Source organism: Megachile rotundata, chromosome 1, assembly GCF_050947335.1.
Source record: "Megachile rotundata isolate GNS110a chromosome 1, iyMegRotu1, whole genome shotgun sequence".
Classification (NCBI taxonomy): Eukaryota; Metazoa; Arthropoda; class Insecta; order Hymenoptera; family Megachilidae; genus Megachile; species Megachile rotundata.
The window spans coordinates 20221372-20240606 of record NC_134983.1 but is presented as its reverse complement, the minus strand read 5'-3'; the positions used below and the strand labels follow the sequence as shown (position 1 = coordinate 20240606).

General features: G+C 31.6%; 5 protein-coding genes across 11 annotated transcripts; 1 reads left to right on the top strand and 4 right to left on the bottom strand.

Moving 5' to 3' along the window:
* Window positions 1-27: 27 nt before the first annotated feature.
* Window positions 28-2893, bottom strand: LOC100878146 (uncharacterized). Of its 2 annotated transcripts, none has more exons than XM_012287030.2 (6): window positions 2607-2893; window positions 2443-2535; window positions 2042-2385; window positions 1583-1770; window positions 529-1511; window positions 28-452 (listed from the first exon to the last, which is right to left on the bottom strand). In XM_012287030.2, exons 2-6 carry the CDS (start codon window positions 2492-2494, stop codon window positions 169-171), a joined length of 1851 nt encoding a protein of 616 aa, XP_012142420.1. In that variant the 5' UTR covers window positions 2495-2535; window positions 2607-2893; the 3' UTR covers window positions 28-168. The 2 variants fall into 2 exon arrangements, with proteins under 2 accessions (XP_012142420.1, XP_012142418.1); XM_012287028.2 differs by having other exon boundaries at window positions 2042-2375; window positions 2607-2747.
* A 126-nt stretch (window positions 2894-3019) lies between these two features.
* Window positions 3020-9270, bottom strand: Mcr (macroglobulin complement-related). 2 transcript variants are annotated; one of them, XM_003704048.3, is made up of 6 exons: window positions 9096-9270; window positions 8729-8907; window positions 4498-8530; window positions 4236-4429; window positions 3893-4173; window positions 3020-3806 (listed from the first exon to the last, which is right to left on the bottom strand). In XM_003704048.3, the coding sequence occupies exons 2-6, from the start codon at window positions 8902-8904 to the stop codon at window positions 3604-3606; spliced, it is 4887 nt and encodes a 1628-aa protein (XP_003704096.2). In that variant the 5' UTR covers window positions 8905-8907; window positions 9096-9270; the 3' UTR covers window positions 3020-3603. The 2 variants fall into 2 exon arrangements, with proteins under 2 accessions (XP_003704096.2, XP_076398134.1); XM_076542019.1 differs by lacking the exon at window positions 9096-9270 and adding an exon at window positions 8993-9060.
* A 150-nt stretch (window positions 9271-9420) lies between these two features.
* Window positions 9421-11143, bottom strand: LOC105662690 (uncharacterized). Its single transcript, XM_012287171.2, has one exon. The coding sequence runs from the start codon at window positions 10771-10773 to the stop codon at window positions 9751-9753; it is 1023 nt and encodes a 340-aa protein (XP_012142561.2). The 5' UTR covers window positions 10774-11143; the 3' UTR covers window positions 9421-9750.
* Window positions 11144-11394: 251 nt separating this feature from the next.
* Window positions 11395-14044, bottom strand: bora (aurora kinase A activator-like protein bora). 2 transcript variants are annotated; one of them, XM_012287050.2, is made up of 7 exons: window positions 13752-14044; window positions 13236-13588; window positions 12844-13135; window positions 12697-12782; window positions 12432-12620; window positions 12136-12352; window positions 11395-12051 (listed from the first exon to the last, which is right to left on the bottom strand). In XM_012287050.2, exons 2-7 carry the CDS (start codon window positions 13509-13511, stop codon window positions 11534-11536), a joined length of 1578 nt encoding a protein of 525 aa, XP_012142440.2. In that variant the 5' UTR covers window positions 13512-13588; window positions 13752-14044; the 3' UTR covers window positions 11395-11533. The 2 variants fall into 2 exon arrangements, with proteins under 2 accessions (XP_012142440.2, XP_003704094.2); XM_003704046.3 differs by having other exon boundaries at window positions 13236-13563.
* A 175-nt stretch (window positions 14045-14219) lies between these two features.
* On the top strand, window positions 14220-18767 carry LOC100878374 (Mediator complex subunit 25). 4 transcript variants are annotated; one of them, XM_012287045.2, is made up of 15 exons: window positions 14220-14373; window positions 14812-14947; window positions 15026-15071; window positions 15132-15259; window positions 15332-15551; window positions 15619-16201; window positions 16274-16620; window positions 16731-16912; window positions 16985-17147; window positions 17223-17414; window positions 17484-17678; window positions 17758-17943; window positions 18013-18072; window positions 18155-18268; window positions 18346-18767. In XM_012287045.2, the coding sequence occupies exons 1-15, from the start codon at window positions 14328-14330 to the stop codon at window positions 18487-18489; spliced, it is 2742 nt and encodes a 913-aa protein (XP_012142435.1). In that variant the 5' UTR covers window positions 14220-14327; the 3' UTR covers window positions 18490-18767. The 4 variants fall into 4 exon arrangements, with proteins under 4 accessions (XP_012142435.1, XP_076398192.1, XP_076398188.1 ...); XM_076542077.1 differs by having other exon boundaries at window positions 14313-14475; window positions 15135-15259; XM_076542073.1 differs by having other exon boundaries at window positions 14313-14475.
* The last annotated feature ends 468 nt before the right edge of the window (window positions 18768-19235 follow it).

Sequence of the window (19235 nt, the reverse complement as noted above, 5' to 3'; positions counted from 1 at the left end):
AAATTTTACAATAAATAAACAAAAAAATTTATGCTAACGAATCTGATAATTATACAATTTATTTAGTAAATTACAAAAATATATTGCTAATAATTTTCTATTTTTATACAATTCAGAAACTTGCCAATTATAAATAAAACATTTGAGACATAATAATACAGTGGTATATTATTTTTGCTTTTTTGCAGCCTCCAGTGCTCTATTAACTATAATATCTGCATTCCTCTGTTCATGTTTCCGTTTCATACGTTTCTTTTTCCTCAAAACATTATCCCAATCAATTTCACTTTGCATTCCTAAGTCTTTTTGATCAATAAATCCTGGAATAATTTCAGATCCTAAAACGGAGGCATTATGTTTTTGTGTTACAGTCTTTAATGGCTCAAAAACTTCCAAGGTATCACGCTGCCAGGGAAGTATTCCAACTGGGCAGTCAGTCCAATTACAATTTGCTGAAAACAATTTTGTATTTTTATGTAACTTTTATTTTCAACTCACAGTGGTAAAAAAAACAAGTAATATACTTACTAAGTGCAATTTTCCAGTATGAATTTCGAACCTTTTTGTCCACTAAGAAATCAATTGTTTCATTTTCAGACTTATTTTCCTCCTTACTCTTATTTAATTTTCGTTTACTATATTGAATATCTTCAACAGTGAAAGTTTTATCATTTTCATTTAGACTTTCACCAGCTATTTTTCCTATTGTATAAATATTGACTAAATTTATTAACAGTTCTTTACTTTTTTTGTCTATTTTCGGACTTAATAATTCCAACATTGGTGAGATGAATTTAGTAGAAAATTCATTTGCGTTTAAAATAAGTTTTGTAACAAAATTTATGTCAGTTAAACATGGTAGTATTACATCTGACAAATTAAACCATAAAACATCTCTTAAATGCGGATAAATACGATGCGTTTCATATTTGACTTTAAGTTGGAAAGCAATTGGTGTTAATTTCTTCTGCGTCTTTTCTAACTTATATTCTAAATCTCGAGATATGCACTGAGCATAATCCAGTTTTAAGAAACAATAAGATATAGAACTTATCCATAAAGAGGCCAATAATCTTTTACATTTAGGTATTTGATCATTATTCATTAATTTGAGTAATTCTAACAGTAATTCTTCCATTAGGTTCTTTTCGTGTAATAAAAATATAATATCTTTCCAAAATTTGATCATGTCTAATGGCAAAATATTATCTTCTAGTTCATTTCTAGCATTTCTTTTATGAGTGAAAATTAGTAAAGTATCCTGGCTCGGTAAAAAAGCCTCTGTATTAAAAAGTGCATTACAAACTATATCCTTTTTATTAGGAATAGATTTCCTATTGAGGAATCTAGATATTTCCGATAGAAGAACGATTCTTGCAGTTTCTAACGTGTACTTTTTATCCTTTTTTAAGTTGTCATTAATAGCATTCATGTAGTTATCATTTTCCATGTCTTTGTTATTTTCTTCTAATACGGAAATAGCGTATGAACGTAAATCTTGTAGCGTTTCCCTATGAGTAGATTCGATCAATAAATACAAACTGATTATAGTTAAATTGAAATGATGTAAATTTGTACATACTTTAATTGAAGATCTGGTATTTTAGATACTAGGCGATGTCCAGCATGAATATATAAACTAACAGCAGTCCAAAGTTCAATTAAATCATCAAAATCCTGAACCTCTTCTTTTTCTTGAGCTTCTTTTATACAGTCTTCACTGTCAAGACATATTTGCATTTGTTTGATTTCAGATACCCAATATTCTTCCTTTAAATACAATATTTAAAAATATATATTTAGCTGAACATTATTATTTATATATAGTGTGATTTCTTTGCCAAACATACCACTTAACCACCCTTTCTGTTCTGCTATAAGAATATCTTTTACATACAATACAATACAATGTAATAGCTTCAGCTGACACAAAATAATGTCAGCCTACTATAGAGTATTAAAGAGCAGTCAAATAGTGTGTTTGATAGTCATTCCTTTGGAATTTACTAAGGAAAGAATCATTGTGTACACAGAAACATACATGTATCCAAGCTAACAATATATTGGCAGCTATTCTCAATACACCAATGGATGGTAACTCATAACCATGAGCAGTATCGTGCCTTAAATTCACTATCCATTCTGGAATATTAAGCTGCTTCGCAATCTGAAACAAGGATGTTTGCTTCGTATGTCCTATGTTAGATATATGATTTAAAATTCTCATTATAGTGGTTGAATACATCAGACACAAATCATTTTCGTAATTAATTGATAACTCCCCACTGTTAATTTTGGGAGTCCACTCTCGATCTCTAAGACAGACTTGCATAATTGAAAGGGTACAGTCAACTCCTACTGGTAACTTTGGTATCCTAAAACGTCCTGGATTAATATTATTTATTTTACAATATTTTCTTAAATATAAATTTTTGTAATTACCTTGCTTTCCATGTAAGTAACATATTATATCCCTTGATTTGTTCATCTGCATCGTTGGAAAAAATTTGTTTGTATACTTGATACCATTCTGTACTATAAAATAAAAATAATTTTTAATTACATATTTTAGTATATAAAAAATCATTTTTAATTTGAGTACTTACAGCGAAAACCATGGTACTTGTTTTATACCCTCCTGTTTTACGAAGAGCGCCATACTTAACCACGTGCAATATAGGTATACAAACTTTACGTTTCTATCATTAACCTATGCGAATATGTGCCGAATGTGTAGACGCTTTAATATGTGTATGTACATTTATTAGGCTCTATCCTAATTGAAGTATGAACTATAGGTTGGGAAATGAGAATTCGCGCGAGAAAGACAAAAAATATTCAAAAAACCTATCTCAGTTTTACTACGGATGTGAATGGCGTGCTTATACCCCCTCCACACGCAACTTTACTACAGTATACCATAAATAGAAAGAAGAATGGGAAAAATCATATTTTGGCGCGTTTAAAATAAAGTATAATAACAGTTATTATTTATTAAAAAATTAAACAAGAAGAAATATTTTCTTTATTTATATAAATTTATTTGTATAAAGGTTATAAAACTTAAAAATATATTCAACACACGTTAAATGCTGCTCTCTGTTTATAAAACTGTTAAACGTACTTTTGGACGGATTGCTCGAGCGAGCTTTGTAAAAATTAGATTTATAAATAATTTAACATACAGCCTTCTACACTGTACTCGAATAAAACGATTTATAATTGATATTATAAATAGTTCGGTATTAATGTAAACTTGATACTATTTACAGTATCGTTGCCTCTGACAAACGAACGCTTTAATACGCTCGCAAACTAAAACGAGTTATTTTATAATATACACTTTGTTTCTTATAAAGCAGACTTATTTATGGACGGTATTTGAATGTTATACGCAGTAACGACACGATTTGAAAATCTGCGACATGGCCTTAGTACTTTTAATTAATATTACATTTCCTTACGACAATAAAATTTGATTAAACTAATGAGAGGCACTTAAAATGGATATTATACAATACTTCAGCAGATCAATGTAGAGACGTCGCATATTTTCAAAGTATCAATGATATAACCTTACTTAGATTAATTTAAAATAATATGTTAAATTCCTATGATTAATTCCTGCATTCGAAAATACCTTGTTATAACTACTAAAGACACTGTAAGTAGAAAACCAGTAGGCGTAGACAACAATGTGGCAGCATTATAAATTGGACAATATGGACATTGAGAGCTACCACAAACCTCACAGATATTTAATGTATACGTTGGTAGAGCATCAAATATAGTTTCATTGAAACGTTCTGAAAGAATAAATTACACACAATGAATTATAAATGCTTCCAATTTTATGCACAATGTTCATTGATACAGAATTATAAGTGTATACCTGGTGCATAATAATCGTAAACTCTTATGGCATGGTATCGTGACATGTTTGCAACTGGGAACCATCTCTCTATGGTGAAATTTACGCAGGTCTCTTCTTGGTCAAGATAATCGAAGTAGAACAAAACCTTTCTTTCCTGGAATCGAGCTCTTTGAAGATTTCGTACTTGTTTTGATAAAATGTATCTATCTAAGGTTTGCTGCTGAATTATGTAACCAGTTGGTATGGCTACATCTAGTACTGCCATTCCAGAACGCGCCGATTCATTTGTGTTTGTCCATCTACAAAAGAAATTTATAAAATTAGTAACTATACAAACTTTCCTTAACATAAATATATTTACCTCTGACAACTGAGATATGAAATGTGAGATTGATTTCTGCCATGGAAATTTGCTCTAGTAACCAAGTCGAATGCTCTGACTGGTGGTTGAGTTTGGAATTTAGCAATATCTACATTATATTGTACTGACATTTGTAAAATTGCATATCCAGCACCTTTAGCTTGTACTTTGACTGTTCCCCAAGCTTCTGGTATCTATAATATTAAAATAAAAGTGAGTTACAAGTAACATAACAATATTTTTATTTCAAATAAGAACATACCTCAATAGTTTGAAGCTTTGCTAGATTATTATCATTAACAAACAACGTTTTAGTTTGTCCTGGAAGAGATGTAGCTTCCACGGTAACCGTTAATGAACTAACATCTCTAATTCTGGATCTAACTGTGTAATCCATTAAAGCTTTCATTGCCCATGCAGTGTCTTGTGTAGAAGCCCAGCCACCATCTGTTAATCGTTGAGCATTCAACCACTTTACTATAGGTTCAATCATTATTTCTTGTCGTGCAACGTGCACCAAAAGAGCATATGCAGTAGTCTCAATATTTTCAGAGTCGTATTTATATGGTAAACGTGGAAGAAGGAATGGCTTTTGATTTTCTAGCTTATAAGGAGGGAGAGGTACTGGCTCTCTTCCCCAATAAGTTAAACCTCCTTCTCTACGAGCATGGCTGGACAAAATATTGAAAGCTTGTCCCGCAGTCGAAGCTTTTGCCAATAATAGAGCATATGCCACTATTGCTATTTCATATGGTTTTCCACGATTCTCTAACAGTTTCAAGTTTCTTTCTAACCATTTGACTGCATTTGCAGCACTTACTGCAACTTGAGTTCCTAATCCTTCAGGCAGATCTTTTACGCTTTGCAGCGTAATAAGAACATGAGCAGTGAGACTGATATTTCTATGTGTTATTTCATCATAATCATAGTTTAAACTACTATTCATTTTACGGTCTGGTAGCCATCTAACTTCATAAAATGATCCATCAGGTGTTTGATGTTTTAGTATCCAAGATATAGCATTAGCTATTACTTCTGGATCTATGTAAAGATAATTTTCCCACTCATAGAAACGTGCTTCCTGCAAAACACGTGCACAGAATGCTGTTAACCAAACGCTTGGCTCAGACTGATTCCAATCACTGCGGAATAAACTAAACGATCCATCAGGATTCATGAATGAGAGTTGTCTCTGATAACCAATGTTCATGTAATAAAAACTTTCCTTCTCTTGTGTTCTGTTACGTTGATTAATTAAACGCATGTATAACGTAGTGTACAAATTAGCAGCAAAACTGAACATATTTTGTTCAGCACAGTCCATAGGAAGATCCATAAGACTCGTAGCATTAACAGGCATGGTTGGGAAAATTGGTCCAACAACATCTCCAACCAAGCTTATAACTGCCTTGTTAGAACCAAATACATAATAACGATTTTCGTCATAAGGTATAATCGGAGTTTCTGTTATATTAACGTGCATATATTGGAACACATAGGCTCGATTACTAAGATCGAGTAGAATAGACTGATGTCGATGCTGAGGAAGACCATCAGCTTCTACATGCAAAGTTCGAGTAACCGAATCTCTTCCAATTACAGTTGTAGCATAGATATGTACTTTTATATCTCCAAGTCTTACAGGTACAATGGGCAAATAGACGATCGCTGCATCCTGCGCAGGAATCCAAATGAAAAACTGATGTTCACCAAAAGATGTACGAGGTTTGTATGATTGTACAATACCATTTTCTTCGACGTGAACAAATTTATAATCTTTTGAATCAGTTAAAACTACTATAGCCTCTATATTATAACGCAAATAATTGAAAACAGAAACACGAACACCAATCTGTTCTCCCTGCCTACTGTGAGTCGGCATCTCTACGTTTATGTAAAATGGTAGGACTCCTAGGTATTCGATTGCTTTTGGTAGCATACCGAAACCGTTACTTGGAGACATACTAAATGCTGTGACCATCCACTGAACTGGTCTCCGTGGCACATCTATGTTAAAAATGTATCTACCATGAGGACCAATATTAATGTCCTTCCACAACCAAACATTTTCATATAATCTTTGTACTCTGTTAAATCGCCATTTTCTAAACATGGCTATATCTGTAAGATTTCGGTATTCACAGTTTGCTTCGTCGGTGCCATCTTCGCAATCAAATATTCCATCACATTTTTTATCCAATCTGTAACATTTCCCAGTCAAGCATTCTCCAAGTCCCAAAGATGCATTACAATTATCAGGTCTTCGATAAACAAAAGCATCTGTGAAAACTACTAATCCAATATACTCAAATGTTCTGTTAACATCTATACCAAATGTTGAAGATGGGAAATAAACAAGCTCATCTGGATCACCATCATGATACAGCCAAGTATGAGATTGAGTGCCATTTGTTTCTTCATCAAAATGTGCCATTTTTGATATGACATTGGCATATGTTAATTCGTTTCCAGCTTGCATTGTGTAGAAAGCTCTATCTATAGCTGATAAAGCAACATAAGCTCCTGGTTCTCCATAAATAGCTACTTCAACGTTTTCACCAGTTCTAGCTTTTTTATTGTTAATATGCACCGTAAAATTGTTTCGTGAAATACCATTTACAGAGAAAGTTAGAGAATCTGCAATAACATTACTGTACTGTCCAATGTGATACACAACTATTGTTGCAACTGGAGCCATTTCTACGCTAAGAGGGACAGCAATTGTTTTTATGTTATGTTGCATAGTATCTTGTCCTGTTAAAAGTATGATACCTTTTGCCATGATAATATAGTTAAATGTATCAATGTAAATATTAGTTTGTACATGGAATATCATGTATTCTCCAACTTTAGGTTTCTCTGTAGAGGTTGAAATTTTTATTTGCTGTTGGTTTGGAGATTCGTGAGCCAATAATAATAATTCAGTCTGTGTTCTGAATCCTTCTCCATCAGTGAGGTAAGCAAAAACCCTCATGGAAAAAATATCATTAAGGATTTGCTGAGCATGATCGGAATTGTGTTCGAGTCCAAGTTGTTTCCTCAAATCCATTCTTGTAGACCAAATACCTGCATTATCCGGTGTAGGTTTTAGATATTGAGTTTCTATGGTTCTGCGACCACCTGTTCTTGTTTCAATCTCTGCACGAATTTCCATCACAGCTCCTTTTAATTGCGATGGTCTTAATACAGAATTGTCATGGAATGATGCTACTAAATTTAAAGAAAATGGCATTGCTGGCTTGAAAACTTGTGGTGTTCCACCTAAGAATCGTATTTTTGTAGTAGAATTAAAAATTCGAGCAGTAGAGTACCCTGTAACTACTTCTTCTAAAAATCTTTCCCCAACAGTCGCGGTAACGGTGATCTCTGCACCATTTGCAGCAGGTACAAATGTTAATAATTCTGCCATAGGATATCGAAAGTGATATGTTCCATTAAAAAATCTTAACACAGGTATTTGGTTTTCATAATTATATGGTACCTTTAACCACGAAGGATAATATTCATCAAAGTAAAAATATCTTTCAATAGATTCAGGAGCAACTTCTGGTGATCTTCTATCAAGCGATTTAAAAGTAGCTTTAAGAGTTAAGTTTCCTCTCACTGGTGCACCACTTGTGTAATTTGCTTGAACTGTACCATATATGTATGGATCATTATCAAAGAAAAATGCTGGCATTGTAACATTAACTTCAAATCGAGTCTGGTAATATTCCTCCACTAAGAAAGTTTTCTCTTCTACTTGGCCTTGTGCTATCACTTGTATAATCCAATCTCCAAAAACAGGTTGATCAGATAGTTGATACGATAAAGATACTGTTCCCAAATTACTTTGTCTACTTAACCACCGTCTCATTATTCTTCTATATGGATCCAACATGTACACATCAATAGGATTATTAAATGCTTTTAGTTCTGTGTTTATAGGTATAGTTCTAAATCGCACAGTTTCCTTTTGCATATACACAGGCTTATCCAACTGAATAAATATACTCATAGATCTTTGAGAAAATATAAGTTTCGTTTCATTTAAAAATGCTTGACCACCAGTTAAACTGTTGTACGTTCCTTCTACTCTTAACTTATATTCTCCACCAACAGATGTAGGTGGCATCCTCATCATCAAAGTTTCTGGTATGCCTTCTTTTACTTCTTGATAATCCGAAGCAATTTCAACGCCATTCCTTTGAATAGAAGCACGTATCATCATTGGCAGTGGACTATATAACACATTTACAGCTAATCGGTAGATTTGTCCAGGTCTAACCATACGAGAGGCCACCACAAAATATGTGCTATAAACATGTAATAAAGAATGCTTAGAAATTTACAACTTTAACAAAATACATGTTTAACATTGCTATATTATATCAAATAAACTTTAAATTTTGTATAATGACCTAGAAGAAGATTCAATTTAAAATGAACCATTATTTTATTCTACAATGTACATTGTTGTTTTTATTTGCACAATTATTATTTAGAAAACTTACGCCTCTTTTATTATAACATTATCGCCCGGATTCCCAGGATTTCGTGTTCCATATCCAGGTTGGTCCCTGTCGATGGAATCATATCGATTCCAAGGAACACGCGTTGATTCCGTCGGCTCCTGCGAGAGCTGACTGTTTCCGCAAGCGAAGGTTAAAACCAAAATCCAAATCCACATTTTCTATAATACACAAGTAAATATGCATGACACTTTATGAAGACAAAAAATATCTGTTTCTTTGCAAAAATAGAACTACGATACACACTATCGTGTCATTAATCGCAAGTAAACTTAATGGTCAACGCCCAAAACTATAGAGTTTACACTCGAAACGCACACTTGTTGACTAATGTTTCGTTTTCGCTTACCTCGGTAGAATCACTTTTTTTTTAATCAAATGAACGCATCACAACCAATTCATGTATTATAAAAGTACTTAAAGGTGCGTACAATGAGTTTAGTATTTTTTACTATAAAACATTGTAAAAGAATTTTATGATTAGGAGTGGTCACTTGTACACACTCCACTGTATTTGGTTCGACACAGAAAGTGACTTATACACAGATTAAGGGGGCAGGAGGGAACACCTTACACATACGCGACATCTTTACAATAGTGAACGTTATGAAAATTAACGTTTAATTTTTGTCTCTTTTTTCGTAGGTCTCGCTTGATTATATTAAAAAGGTATTTATTTAAATTTATAAATTATTCTATCCATTTTACTGCAGTACAATTTTGAAGATATTTTCTGCTTAAACGAGAATAATTATTTAATTATATTTTATTGCAAAACTTTGTAGACAGAAAGTTGCAAAATATAAAGTTCTTCAAATACACATCCTTCATGCATTTATAGCGATTCATTTTCAGTATGAAATTTCTTTTATAAAATGTCAGATGTTAAAAATCCAAAATACGGTAAAAATTTATTGAGTGCTACTTTATTCAACAATATTTTTACAATTTTTTTTATTTATAAATTTTTTATGAATTATATCTTTACGAACAATGTTACATAATTATTTTTTTCCAGAACAAATACTGCCAGCACATCCGATGTTGATACACTCCCTGTGCGTCGAAACGAATTCGCTTTCAACTAAAGTAGCAGGTTCTTCAAACACCGCTTGTTTAAATCCTTTGCGACGTGCCTTTTCGACATCAAATGATCTCTCTTCGATACTGACATCCGGAAGTTTTGGCGGATAATTTGGATGAACCACGTCGGCAGGAAATCCATCTCTCAAAGACAATTCTTTGCAGACAAGTATAAGACCGACCGTATTAATCGTTCGTGGAGGAGTATCCAATTCGCTTTCTTCAAAAATTTTATCAGGCATACAGAATTTCGCACTCGCTTCCGCGGCTCTTCTGTCATCTTCGTCCGAATATGGTACTTTGGTACATAAAAATTCGTTGAACGATCCGATGTTTTTAAAAAGTAGTTTCTTCTCTGCAATTGCAAATGGGGTAGTCGTATACGTTCCAAAGCATGTTAACCTAATGAAAACTTTAATAAAACCGGCTGGTTGATCTTCTTCGTCTATAAGACCGAACATGTTTTTTATTTCGTATGATTTAGGTAAATGATAGATGTCATTGCTCGCCATTGTTGTATGATCGCAAAGACAACCTGACAAAGGGATTGTTGTGTGTCCTAATGGATGTTTAATCACCTCTTCGGGACAAATAAGGATTTCTTTGATTTTATACACGTCTAATAATATTGGTTTCTCTCGCAGTTTTTGTATCAGTACACTGGGGTTCCTAGTGAACATGTACATTTTTCCGCAGTTGAAAGCAATTTTGCAAAATCCAGTCTCGTACGACTTCTCTTTTCCTCTGTCTGGTTTGGTCAATAAAAAACTACTTTGAAAGATTCGAAACACTGGTATGTCTATTATGTTCAAATCGACACCCAGTGAAGCAGCATCAATCTTGTCTAATTTCTCGGAATACATGTTGACAGAATCGATAAAAATCTCGAGGATGTACAATTTTTCGTCCTTATCAGATTCACATGCTTTGCGATTGTGGTCCATGTTAATTAGACGACTTTTATTTATTTTTATTGAAGATATTAAGAAGGAAGTTAAGTAATGGAATTGTTTGGGATTATTGAAAATTTTTGAAATAATGTTAGCCTAAATGATTGATCAGTTTTGTCAAAAACAATTGAATTTGTTTGTGATTTATTCCAATAATGAGCAACTGGTGTTATGGACTGGATTGTAAACCATAGACGTTTAATATAATCAATTTTACTACTAATGATTAATTTTATATACAGTTAAAATTTATTAATAAAATAATATATTTGCTTTCTATAAAAATACATTTTAATATAAACAGTATATTATATTTTCAGTATTTGTATTAACTTGTCATATACTCAAACATTGTTTTATAAATCATTCAGTCCTCTATACAGATTATGTCTCTTCCTTTTGTTCTTAAAATACATTATCATAATTTCATTATGCATTAATTATTTTAAATAAGTGTAGTATAATTTCCCTAACAGTACAGATTAAGTAAGGCAGTGATAAGCTAAATTTTATTATACTTATTTCTAATTATATTTTATATATTAAAATTATAGATTCCAACTAAAAAACAAAACATGCTCATATGACGAGATAAAGTAGTAAATATGAAAAGTATGAATAATAAAATGACTTTTATTTTTGTACAAATATTAATTAACGTGATTGCTTTAAGTTCTTTTGAACTCTAAAGCAATTATTTGTATCTTTTATTTTGACTGCACGACGAACCCGTATACTTACTATAAAAAACTGTTTAAAATATATGACTATCTCTTTCCCTATTTGATCGTGATGGGGTAGAACAAAATATATTTTTGATGTTTTCTTTCCAATCAGACAAACGAAATTCGTCATCAGTTGATAAAATTCGGTCACCCCAAGACGCTTTTTGTTTTACTGGTGTACTGTTACAATTATCGGTAACATTTGTTATACTATTCATACTATAAGTTTGATAACCAGTATCCTGTGCAGAGTTTTGTTCCCAGATACCTAATGCTGCATTCGTTTGTTGAGAAATGCAACTTTCATTCGTACTTATTTTATACGACTCGGTTAAACATTTAAACGCGCGAGAATCATCACAATGCTTAGAGTCAAGTTTTGAATTTTCTATCTCAAGATTATATTCGTGTTGAGTCGAGTCTCTCATTACAACGTTTGTTTCTGTACAAACATCAGTTTGAGCATTCATATAACTACAGTCTAAGTTCATAAGATTATCCGCTTTGTTTTCTATCACTTCCTTGTCGACCTTATTAAGTGCCCCATCTAAAAATATAATAAAAACAACGATTATACACATAACAATTTTTAATATTTTTAATATATATATTAGTATTGAACAACGATTACCTAAAGAATGATTGTTTGGATACTCCTTATGTTGCACAGATTCGTCTATGCTCATATCTGTGGTAAAATCTAGTCGAGCAACTGAACGAGATCGCGATCTTATACTTTCACGAGATATGTTATGTACTGTGCTGTGTATTGGAGATATATTGGGAGATGATAAACTTGGAGATACAATTTGAGATGTATTGTGACAATAATCCATGTTTTGTGATTGCTATGGAAGAAAAACCTTGTTATATTTTTTAAACTTTATGCATTTTAAATTATGAAAATTAATAAAAAGAGCTATGTACCCTCAATGGAGCACCATTCACCAACATTCCACTTTGTGGGGGACTGGACGGTAAAATCAAAGATTTTACTGGTGATAAATAAACTGAAGATTCTTCTTTATCATCTAAACAGTCTTCTTGGTTACAGAATAATTTTCTTCTTAAAGAATTATTACTAGAATTGGCATCATCACTTTCGACATTTTGATCCTGCAAATAAAGACATTGAATTTTAATAACAAATTTGTACATATATAATTTACTTTAAATATTTATATTTATTTACTTGAGTAAATTTAAAGTAAGGTTTTAAAATCTCAGCGATATGTGGTGGAAGTTCAGGTGGAAATGTTAATACTGTTTGACACCAACCTAAAAAAATTAATATTAAAACACTGATAGTATATCTTTTATCTTGAAATAAAATAAATACCATCTTTTTTAGAGCTAGGTGATTCTGTATTTAAATCATCTGGGGATGATTCCACAGGCAAATCAATTTTAGTTTTAGCTCTGTTGTCTTTCCTTTTTACCTCCCAAGGACTTGGAATTATCTCATTCTTTGTAAAAAATTGATCAATAGCTGCTTGAGCTTTTATTTCAGTTTCTGGGTCTGTACAATATATCTGTTGTGTAGGATATTCTTCTATCTTTGCAGGATGCATTAATGCTAACTCATCCACACTCCAAGAAAATTCTGTAGATTGTTGAGATGAATTCGAAGCCTAATATCATTAAAAATGTGAATCATTTGTAATTTTTGAAACACAATTTCAAATGAAATGAGCTGTAAGTTTTAATAAATATAGTATTTAAAAGAATTACCTTACTAAATACAGTAGGACTCATCACAGATAAATGTAATCTATTAGTTAAATCTGTTTCAAATGGATTTCTTGCTATAAATTTTGTTAACCCAGATGGTGGAGTAATATGATTTGGAAGAACAGAAATACACCCTATATTATTTTGATACGTAGTATGTTTATAAGATGATTCATATTGTTTCACAGGAGTCTTATATATCACAGGACTTTTAATTATAAAATTTTCATGTTCAATTTGACTCTTAATTGGTGTTGACCATTTTAATTGTTCCATTGCAATTTAGTATAATTGCAACAATTGTTTCGTATTTAATTTCAATTTACAACTGCAACAATATTTTTTTTAAGTTCCTGTTAGGGAATATGTTTAAAGCAGTTAAATATTGTAAAACTCGCAGTTTTATTTGATAAAATTTTAATTATTGTATAGTTAATCAATAATTATTGTATAATTTATCAAAAGTTCATTTTATTTTTGTTTTAAATCAATTTAAAAATTATTTAGAATACTTACCTTTAGTACCGCCTTTTCTCTAACGTCTTTTTTTGGCTCGATTTTTAAATTTATGACTAAAACTACATACAAATAGTACAGATATTTCACAAATTTACTTTATCAAACTATCTGTACTATTTTATATTCTTCGATTTTACATCACAAAAATTATATCGCTATAATTTGCCAATGTGTTTACAATTTAAATTATTTTGAAACAACGTCAAAGAAGAGTACAACGTATTACCGTCATGTGACTGCCACAGACTACATATCTAAAAATGATAGTGTGAAATAAGGAACCAAGTTTGAACTGACTTTGAGCGTCTCCTGCGGAGGAATGGAGGACCTCAGCGATCTCTGTTTCTCTTGGAACATCTATGTAGGAAAGACAAGGAGCGATCTTATTATTTTAAAAATTTGAGGCGAAGAAACAATACTTTCTCATCCTTTTTTTTTCAAATATTTTTTGTATAATTATACAATGCATTATAGAGCTTGATTTTGTAATTACAAAGGGAATTAATAATAGGGGCGACATCGGTAAATGTGGTGGGGACTTTATTGAAGTTAGCCAAGTTGCGCGAGTTGAGTATGGTTTACCGTGAATCAAATAATACGGGGATCATAAACAAACTGGGTTGGTTTGTCATGTTCTATGCTAAAATGTCATATTATAGAGAATATAATATCAATAAAAATTTACCAAGTGTTGAACTGTTCACTGTATATTCAGCTGGGGGTGGATACATTAATTGATTAACATTTATAAGCGTTAAACATAACATGTATTTGTAACCTATGAAGCCATGTCCTTTAATATATTAAAAATAACATTTTCTATACTTGTGTAGAATAAATTTTACATTTTAACTATTTAAAGTAGGTGATTCTTAAAATCTTAAATAAATTAATATTATGTTGCAAATTAATTTTCAGAGCTAATTATGTATTTTTAATTTTTGGTAGATGTTATATTCAATAATATTTATTATTTTATTTGGCTTATTAACATATAAAATATATTTTATTAGAAAGAAATCATATATTATAATTACTTTTATTACATTTTTTATAGAAATTAAATTAAAAATGGTTGCTGGTCCTACAGAACACGGCATACAAGCCGATGTAATATTTGTGATTGAAGGAACAGCTGTTAATGGAGCTTACCTAAATGACCTTAAAACAAATTATCTTATCCCAACGCTAGAGTAAGTTATGATACTTTATTTATATCATGTATTTGTTCTTTAAAAAAATTTATTGTCATAAAGTATTGTTATTTGTAGATATTTTAGTCAAGGTGGCATTGAAGATAGGGAATATGTTTCTGAGGTAAGAATCTAAATAATTTTGTTCTTAATTGCATATATTTAACAGAAGAAAATTATTCAGCAGAATAGTACAACATTATATGGTATAGTAGTATATCATGCTGCTGATTGTTTACCTGCTCCATGTACAGAGACATTTGGACCATATGCAAATCCCCACAAACTGTTACTTATTTTAGATAAAATAGAGTAAGTACAGAGATTAGTATATAGATCCTTCAGTAATTTAAGGAATATTATAAGATACTTTTATGAAAATAGAATGGTTGGAGGAAAAGGAGAGTGTTTTGCAAATATTGGAGAAGGTCTTGCAACAGGATTACAGTGCTTTGAAGATTTACAATTACGACGTGAACCTAGTACAGCATCACAAAAGCACTGTATTTTAATTTGTAATTCCCCTCCATATCAAACAGTTATACAAGAATCATATAAATTTTCTGGAAATACTATAGAACAACTTGCTGTACTTTATCAGGAGGTATATTAATCAAGTTCACAAATTTAAACCTCATGAATTAAATTTATATAAAATTATTTTTTTTCAGAGAAATATTAATCTTTCAATTTTATCACCTAGAAAAATACCAGCATTATTTAAATTGTTTGAAAAAGCTGGTGGAGATTTACAATCTTCACAAACTAAAAATTATGCTAAAGATCCAAGACATTTAGTATTATTACGTAATTATAATTTGAAAGAAAGACCTGTTAGTCCAACAATTGGAGGAGCTGTCCATACGACACCAGGCACTGCTGCACAAATTCCATTAAGTCCATTGCAGAGCAATGACAGTCCAAATACGAATCAAGTTCCACAAAACATTTCTCAATCAAATCAATCTCAAGGTCCTACATTTAGAAACCAAACGCCACAAAGTATTACTTCAGTTCATCAAGCATTAGTTCCAATGCAAACGGCTATGAATCCTGGACGACCTTCTTACAATCCGTACAATCCTACACCTGCAGGTGTAGTAGCAAGAACAGGTCATACTAGATGGAGACCTTTTGTGACACCAGGAACCACGGGTCCCACAAATACACAAGCTAGTGCTTTAATAGCACAATTAAATCAACCTCCTCCTTCTTTAGGACACAGTGTAACTCCATTTGGACAAAGAATAGATGGTAAAATACATATACAATTGTATTAAATTGTTTTTAAGAGTGTAAAATCTAACATACAATTTACAAATTCAGTAGGTAATACCAATGTTATGGCTGCTAATGCTCAACAGCAGCAACAACAGCAACAGCAGCAGCAGCAGCAACAACAGCAGCTAACACAACAACAACAACAATTGAGACTAACAATGCAATTGCAACAGCAGCAGCAGCAACAACAGCAACAACAACAGCAAAACGTTCAACAAGGTTCAATGCCTATAACAGCACAACAATCCCATGGTCAAGGAGGACCACAATTAACAGTATCATGTGTTAGTCAATCAATGCCTACACAAGTTCCACAAACAGTTACTGCTTCTCAAACACAGGCATCTGTATCATCAGTTACTCAACAGCAAGTAACACATTCTCAAGCACAGGTAAAAAATTTTAAAAACTTTTTAAATATGCCCTTGTGTCCAATGAAACACCCATATGTTAATCGGTAGCATATCCAATTATTTATTAAATAATAATACAACTGTTAAAGGGTAACGTAACTGGCGGTACAGTATCGGGTCCACAAATGAATACACCACGCGAAAGACATACGATATGGCAGGGTATTATTGAGTGGGTTGAAAAAGCTAAAACACCTGCTGATGCACCGAAACAGACAAGGCATCTTCCTTGTCAAGTTTCTGCCAATTCCAAAGATGGAGAACCAGAGTTGTAAGTCTTATTCAAATTATCTACTATAAAATGTTTTACGCGCAAAGGTATTATAAATTTAATTATTTACAGGAAAGCTGATACCTGGCCACAAAAGTTGATCATGCAGTTAATGCCAAAGCAACTGATTGGCAATATTGGTGGATCATATTTAAAAAATTCAAAATCTGTTCTTTTCCATCCAACACCTTGTGAAGCACTCGAATCATTAACAAAAGTTATGAGTTCAGGATTTGTTAGTATCCGTAAACGTTTGATATTTTTATATTTTTAAGAAATATTCTTAGTTATTAATGAATAAATATTGTAGGCCGGATGTGTTCATTTCACTTTTCTACCACCAGCGACAGCTTGCGACATAAAAGTACTTATTCTTCTTTATACGGCTGAAAAGAGGACATATTTAGGATTTATTCCAAATGATCAAACAGGTTTTGTAGATAGACTTCGAAAAGTGATTCAACAACAAAAAACATCACACGGTCCTGTAAGACAAGGACAAGTGCGTAAATTTACAATTTAGAATTAAATGTTAAAATTTTATTCAATAAAAACATAAGATGCATTTTAGGGCGGAGCGCAACAAGGAAACCAAATATCTGGTCCTATGCCTACCACAGGTACTTCACAAGGAGGTATTCTTATGTCTCAAACAAATACCATAGCTATGGGAGGGGGACAAATAACACAAAATGTGGTGTCTACAAATGCTCCACAACAAACATTAACATCATCTGCTGGTCCTCAGAATCAGATAAATATGCAGGTACAATCAAATAGCAAGAATGCAGTCAATGCAAATTTTCATATAATATGAAATATTGATTTTATTGATATACTGATAGAGCGGCGGCATGACTGGTCCTCAAGTAAATCCAGGTTCTGGAGCAATGATGGGTCAACAGAGACCACCATTTGATGACATAGAGATGGCTAGACATCAGAATTTATTAAAAATTCAGCAGTTACGGCAAACATTAGAAGCTGCCCAGCAACAGGAGGCTCAGTATAAATCACAATTGGAAGTAAATGTAAGTAAATGAGTGTAACAGAAAAAAAATATTAAACTATAAATTTCATGTATATAACTAACTTTATAGATTCAACAGAATTTAGAAGTAGCACAGCAACAAGAAATGCAGTATAAACAACAATTAGAGGTGAATTGATTTTAACAAGTGTTATACGTTCCTTTGTATGTTAACATTTTGTGCAAAAAATCAAATAAAAATGTTCTTACAGGCTCAACAAGCTCAAAGAGCCCTTAATCCTGGTGGTATGACAAATCAACAAGCGAATGCTACGAGATTAATGCGACCAGTTTCAAATATGGGTTTAAGGCATTTATTGCAACAAGTATGATCTGGATATAACAAAAAACATATGCGGTTGCTGTTTCATAAATTTTATTTAAAAACATTTTATCTTTACAGCCACAACCGCCATACAGGCAACAAGTTTTTGGCTTACAACAACAGATGGTAGGTCCTAGAGGTCAAGCTACAAGACCTATGGCTCCTGGCAATCCACAAAATCAACAATTTGAAGATGTTTCTAATTACGATTTTCTTGGATAAATGATTCGAATAGATATTTTTTAGGCAAAGATTCGTATACTATAGGTAATATATTAGAATGAATTGAATTGAATGAATTTATATTTAATATGTTATACATATAACAAAATGCTTACAACAATTGTATATATTAAGAAATGCATGTTAATACTATTTGTAAAACATATACATAAAACAAAAATCGATTAATGCAATGAAATGTGTAAACATATATTTATAACATTTTAATATTTTTATTATGTTAATTTAAAAATATAATAAGAATTGTTTATAGTTTATATCGATGTTGTTAAATTTACATTCTTATTACTTTTGTAATAAATATTTATAAACAATCTATAAATAAAAATGCTTTACCCAAAACGCAACAATTACGACAATTATGTACATTGTTGATAAGAAGACAGACACGTGGTAAAATGCGGCAAGGTTATATATGCATCGTTTTGTAACAACATGCGAGAACCTGTTGCACGAAACAGTAGAACATAAAGTAAATAATATAATAATAATATTATTGTTCGATATATTTTTGGATGCAATATAAAAGAACTTTTATTTCAAATAATAAACATATATTTTGGTATGTATAATATTATTAATTTTATTATTTAATCTATTGAGTTTACTTTGTTTACTAACGTCAAAAATGTTGATCTCTAAACACGAATGAGTTGATATTAATATTTACAATTTTTTTTTATACTTTTTTTTTACTGAAAAACATGTTTTTGTGTTTATTTATA

Excerpts from the sequence above, each read along its gene's own strand:
- LOC100878146 (XM_012287028.2), bottom strand. The coding sequence starts at position 2,659 with ATGGCGCTCTTCGTAAAACAGGAGGGTATAAAACAAGTACCATGGTTT. Across the intron at positions 1,771-2,041 it reads TATTGTTAGCTTGGATACAT|GAAGAATATTGGGTATCTGA; the intron begins GTATGTTTCTGT and ends TTGTATTTAAAG. Across the intron at positions 1,512-1,582 it reads ATACCAGATCTTCAATTAAA|GGAAACGCTACAAGATTTAC; the intron begins GTATGTACAAAT and ends ATCTACTCATAG.
- Mcr (XM_003704048.3), bottom strand. The coding sequence starts at position 8,904 with ATGTGGATTTGGATTTTGGTTTTAACCTTCGCTTGCGGAAACAGTCAG. Across the intron at positions 4,174-4,235 it reads TCATATCTCAGTTGTCAGAG|ATGGACAAACACAAATGAAT; the intron begins GTAAATATATTT and ends TTTCTTTTGTAG. Across the intron at positions 3,807-3,892 it reads TTACGATTATTATGCACCAG|AACGTTTCAATGAAACTATA; the intron begins GTATACACTTAT and ends TTATTCTTTCAG.
- LOC105662690 (XM_012287171.2), bottom strand. The coding sequence starts at position 10,773 with ATGGACCACAATCGCAAAGCATGTGAATCTGATAAGGACGAAAAATTG.
- bora (XM_012287050.2), bottom strand. The coding sequence starts at position 13,511 with ATGGAACAATTAAAATGGTCAACACCAATTAAGAGTCAAATTGAACAT. Across the intron at positions 12,621-12,696 it reads CTTACTTTAAATTTACTCAA|GATCAAAATGTCGAAAGTGA; the intron begins GTAAATAAATAT and ends CTTTATTTGCAG. Across the intron at positions 12,052-12,135 it reads TCCAAACAATCATTCTTTAG|ATGGGGCACTTAATAAGGTC; the intron begins GTAATCGTTGTT and ends TTATATTTTTAG.
- LOC100878374 (XM_076542073.1), top strand. The coding sequence starts at position 14,328 with ATGGTTTACCGTGAATCAAATAATACGGGGATCATAAACAAACTGGGT. Across the intron at positions 14,476-14,811 it reads CACTGTATATTCAGCTGGGG|AAATTAAATTAAAAATGGTT; the intron begins GTGGATACATTA and ends CATTTTTTATAG. Across the intron at positions 15,072-15,131 it reads ATAGGGAATATGTTTCTGAG|CAGAATAGTACAACATTATA; the intron begins GTAAGAATCTAA and ends AAAATTATTCAG.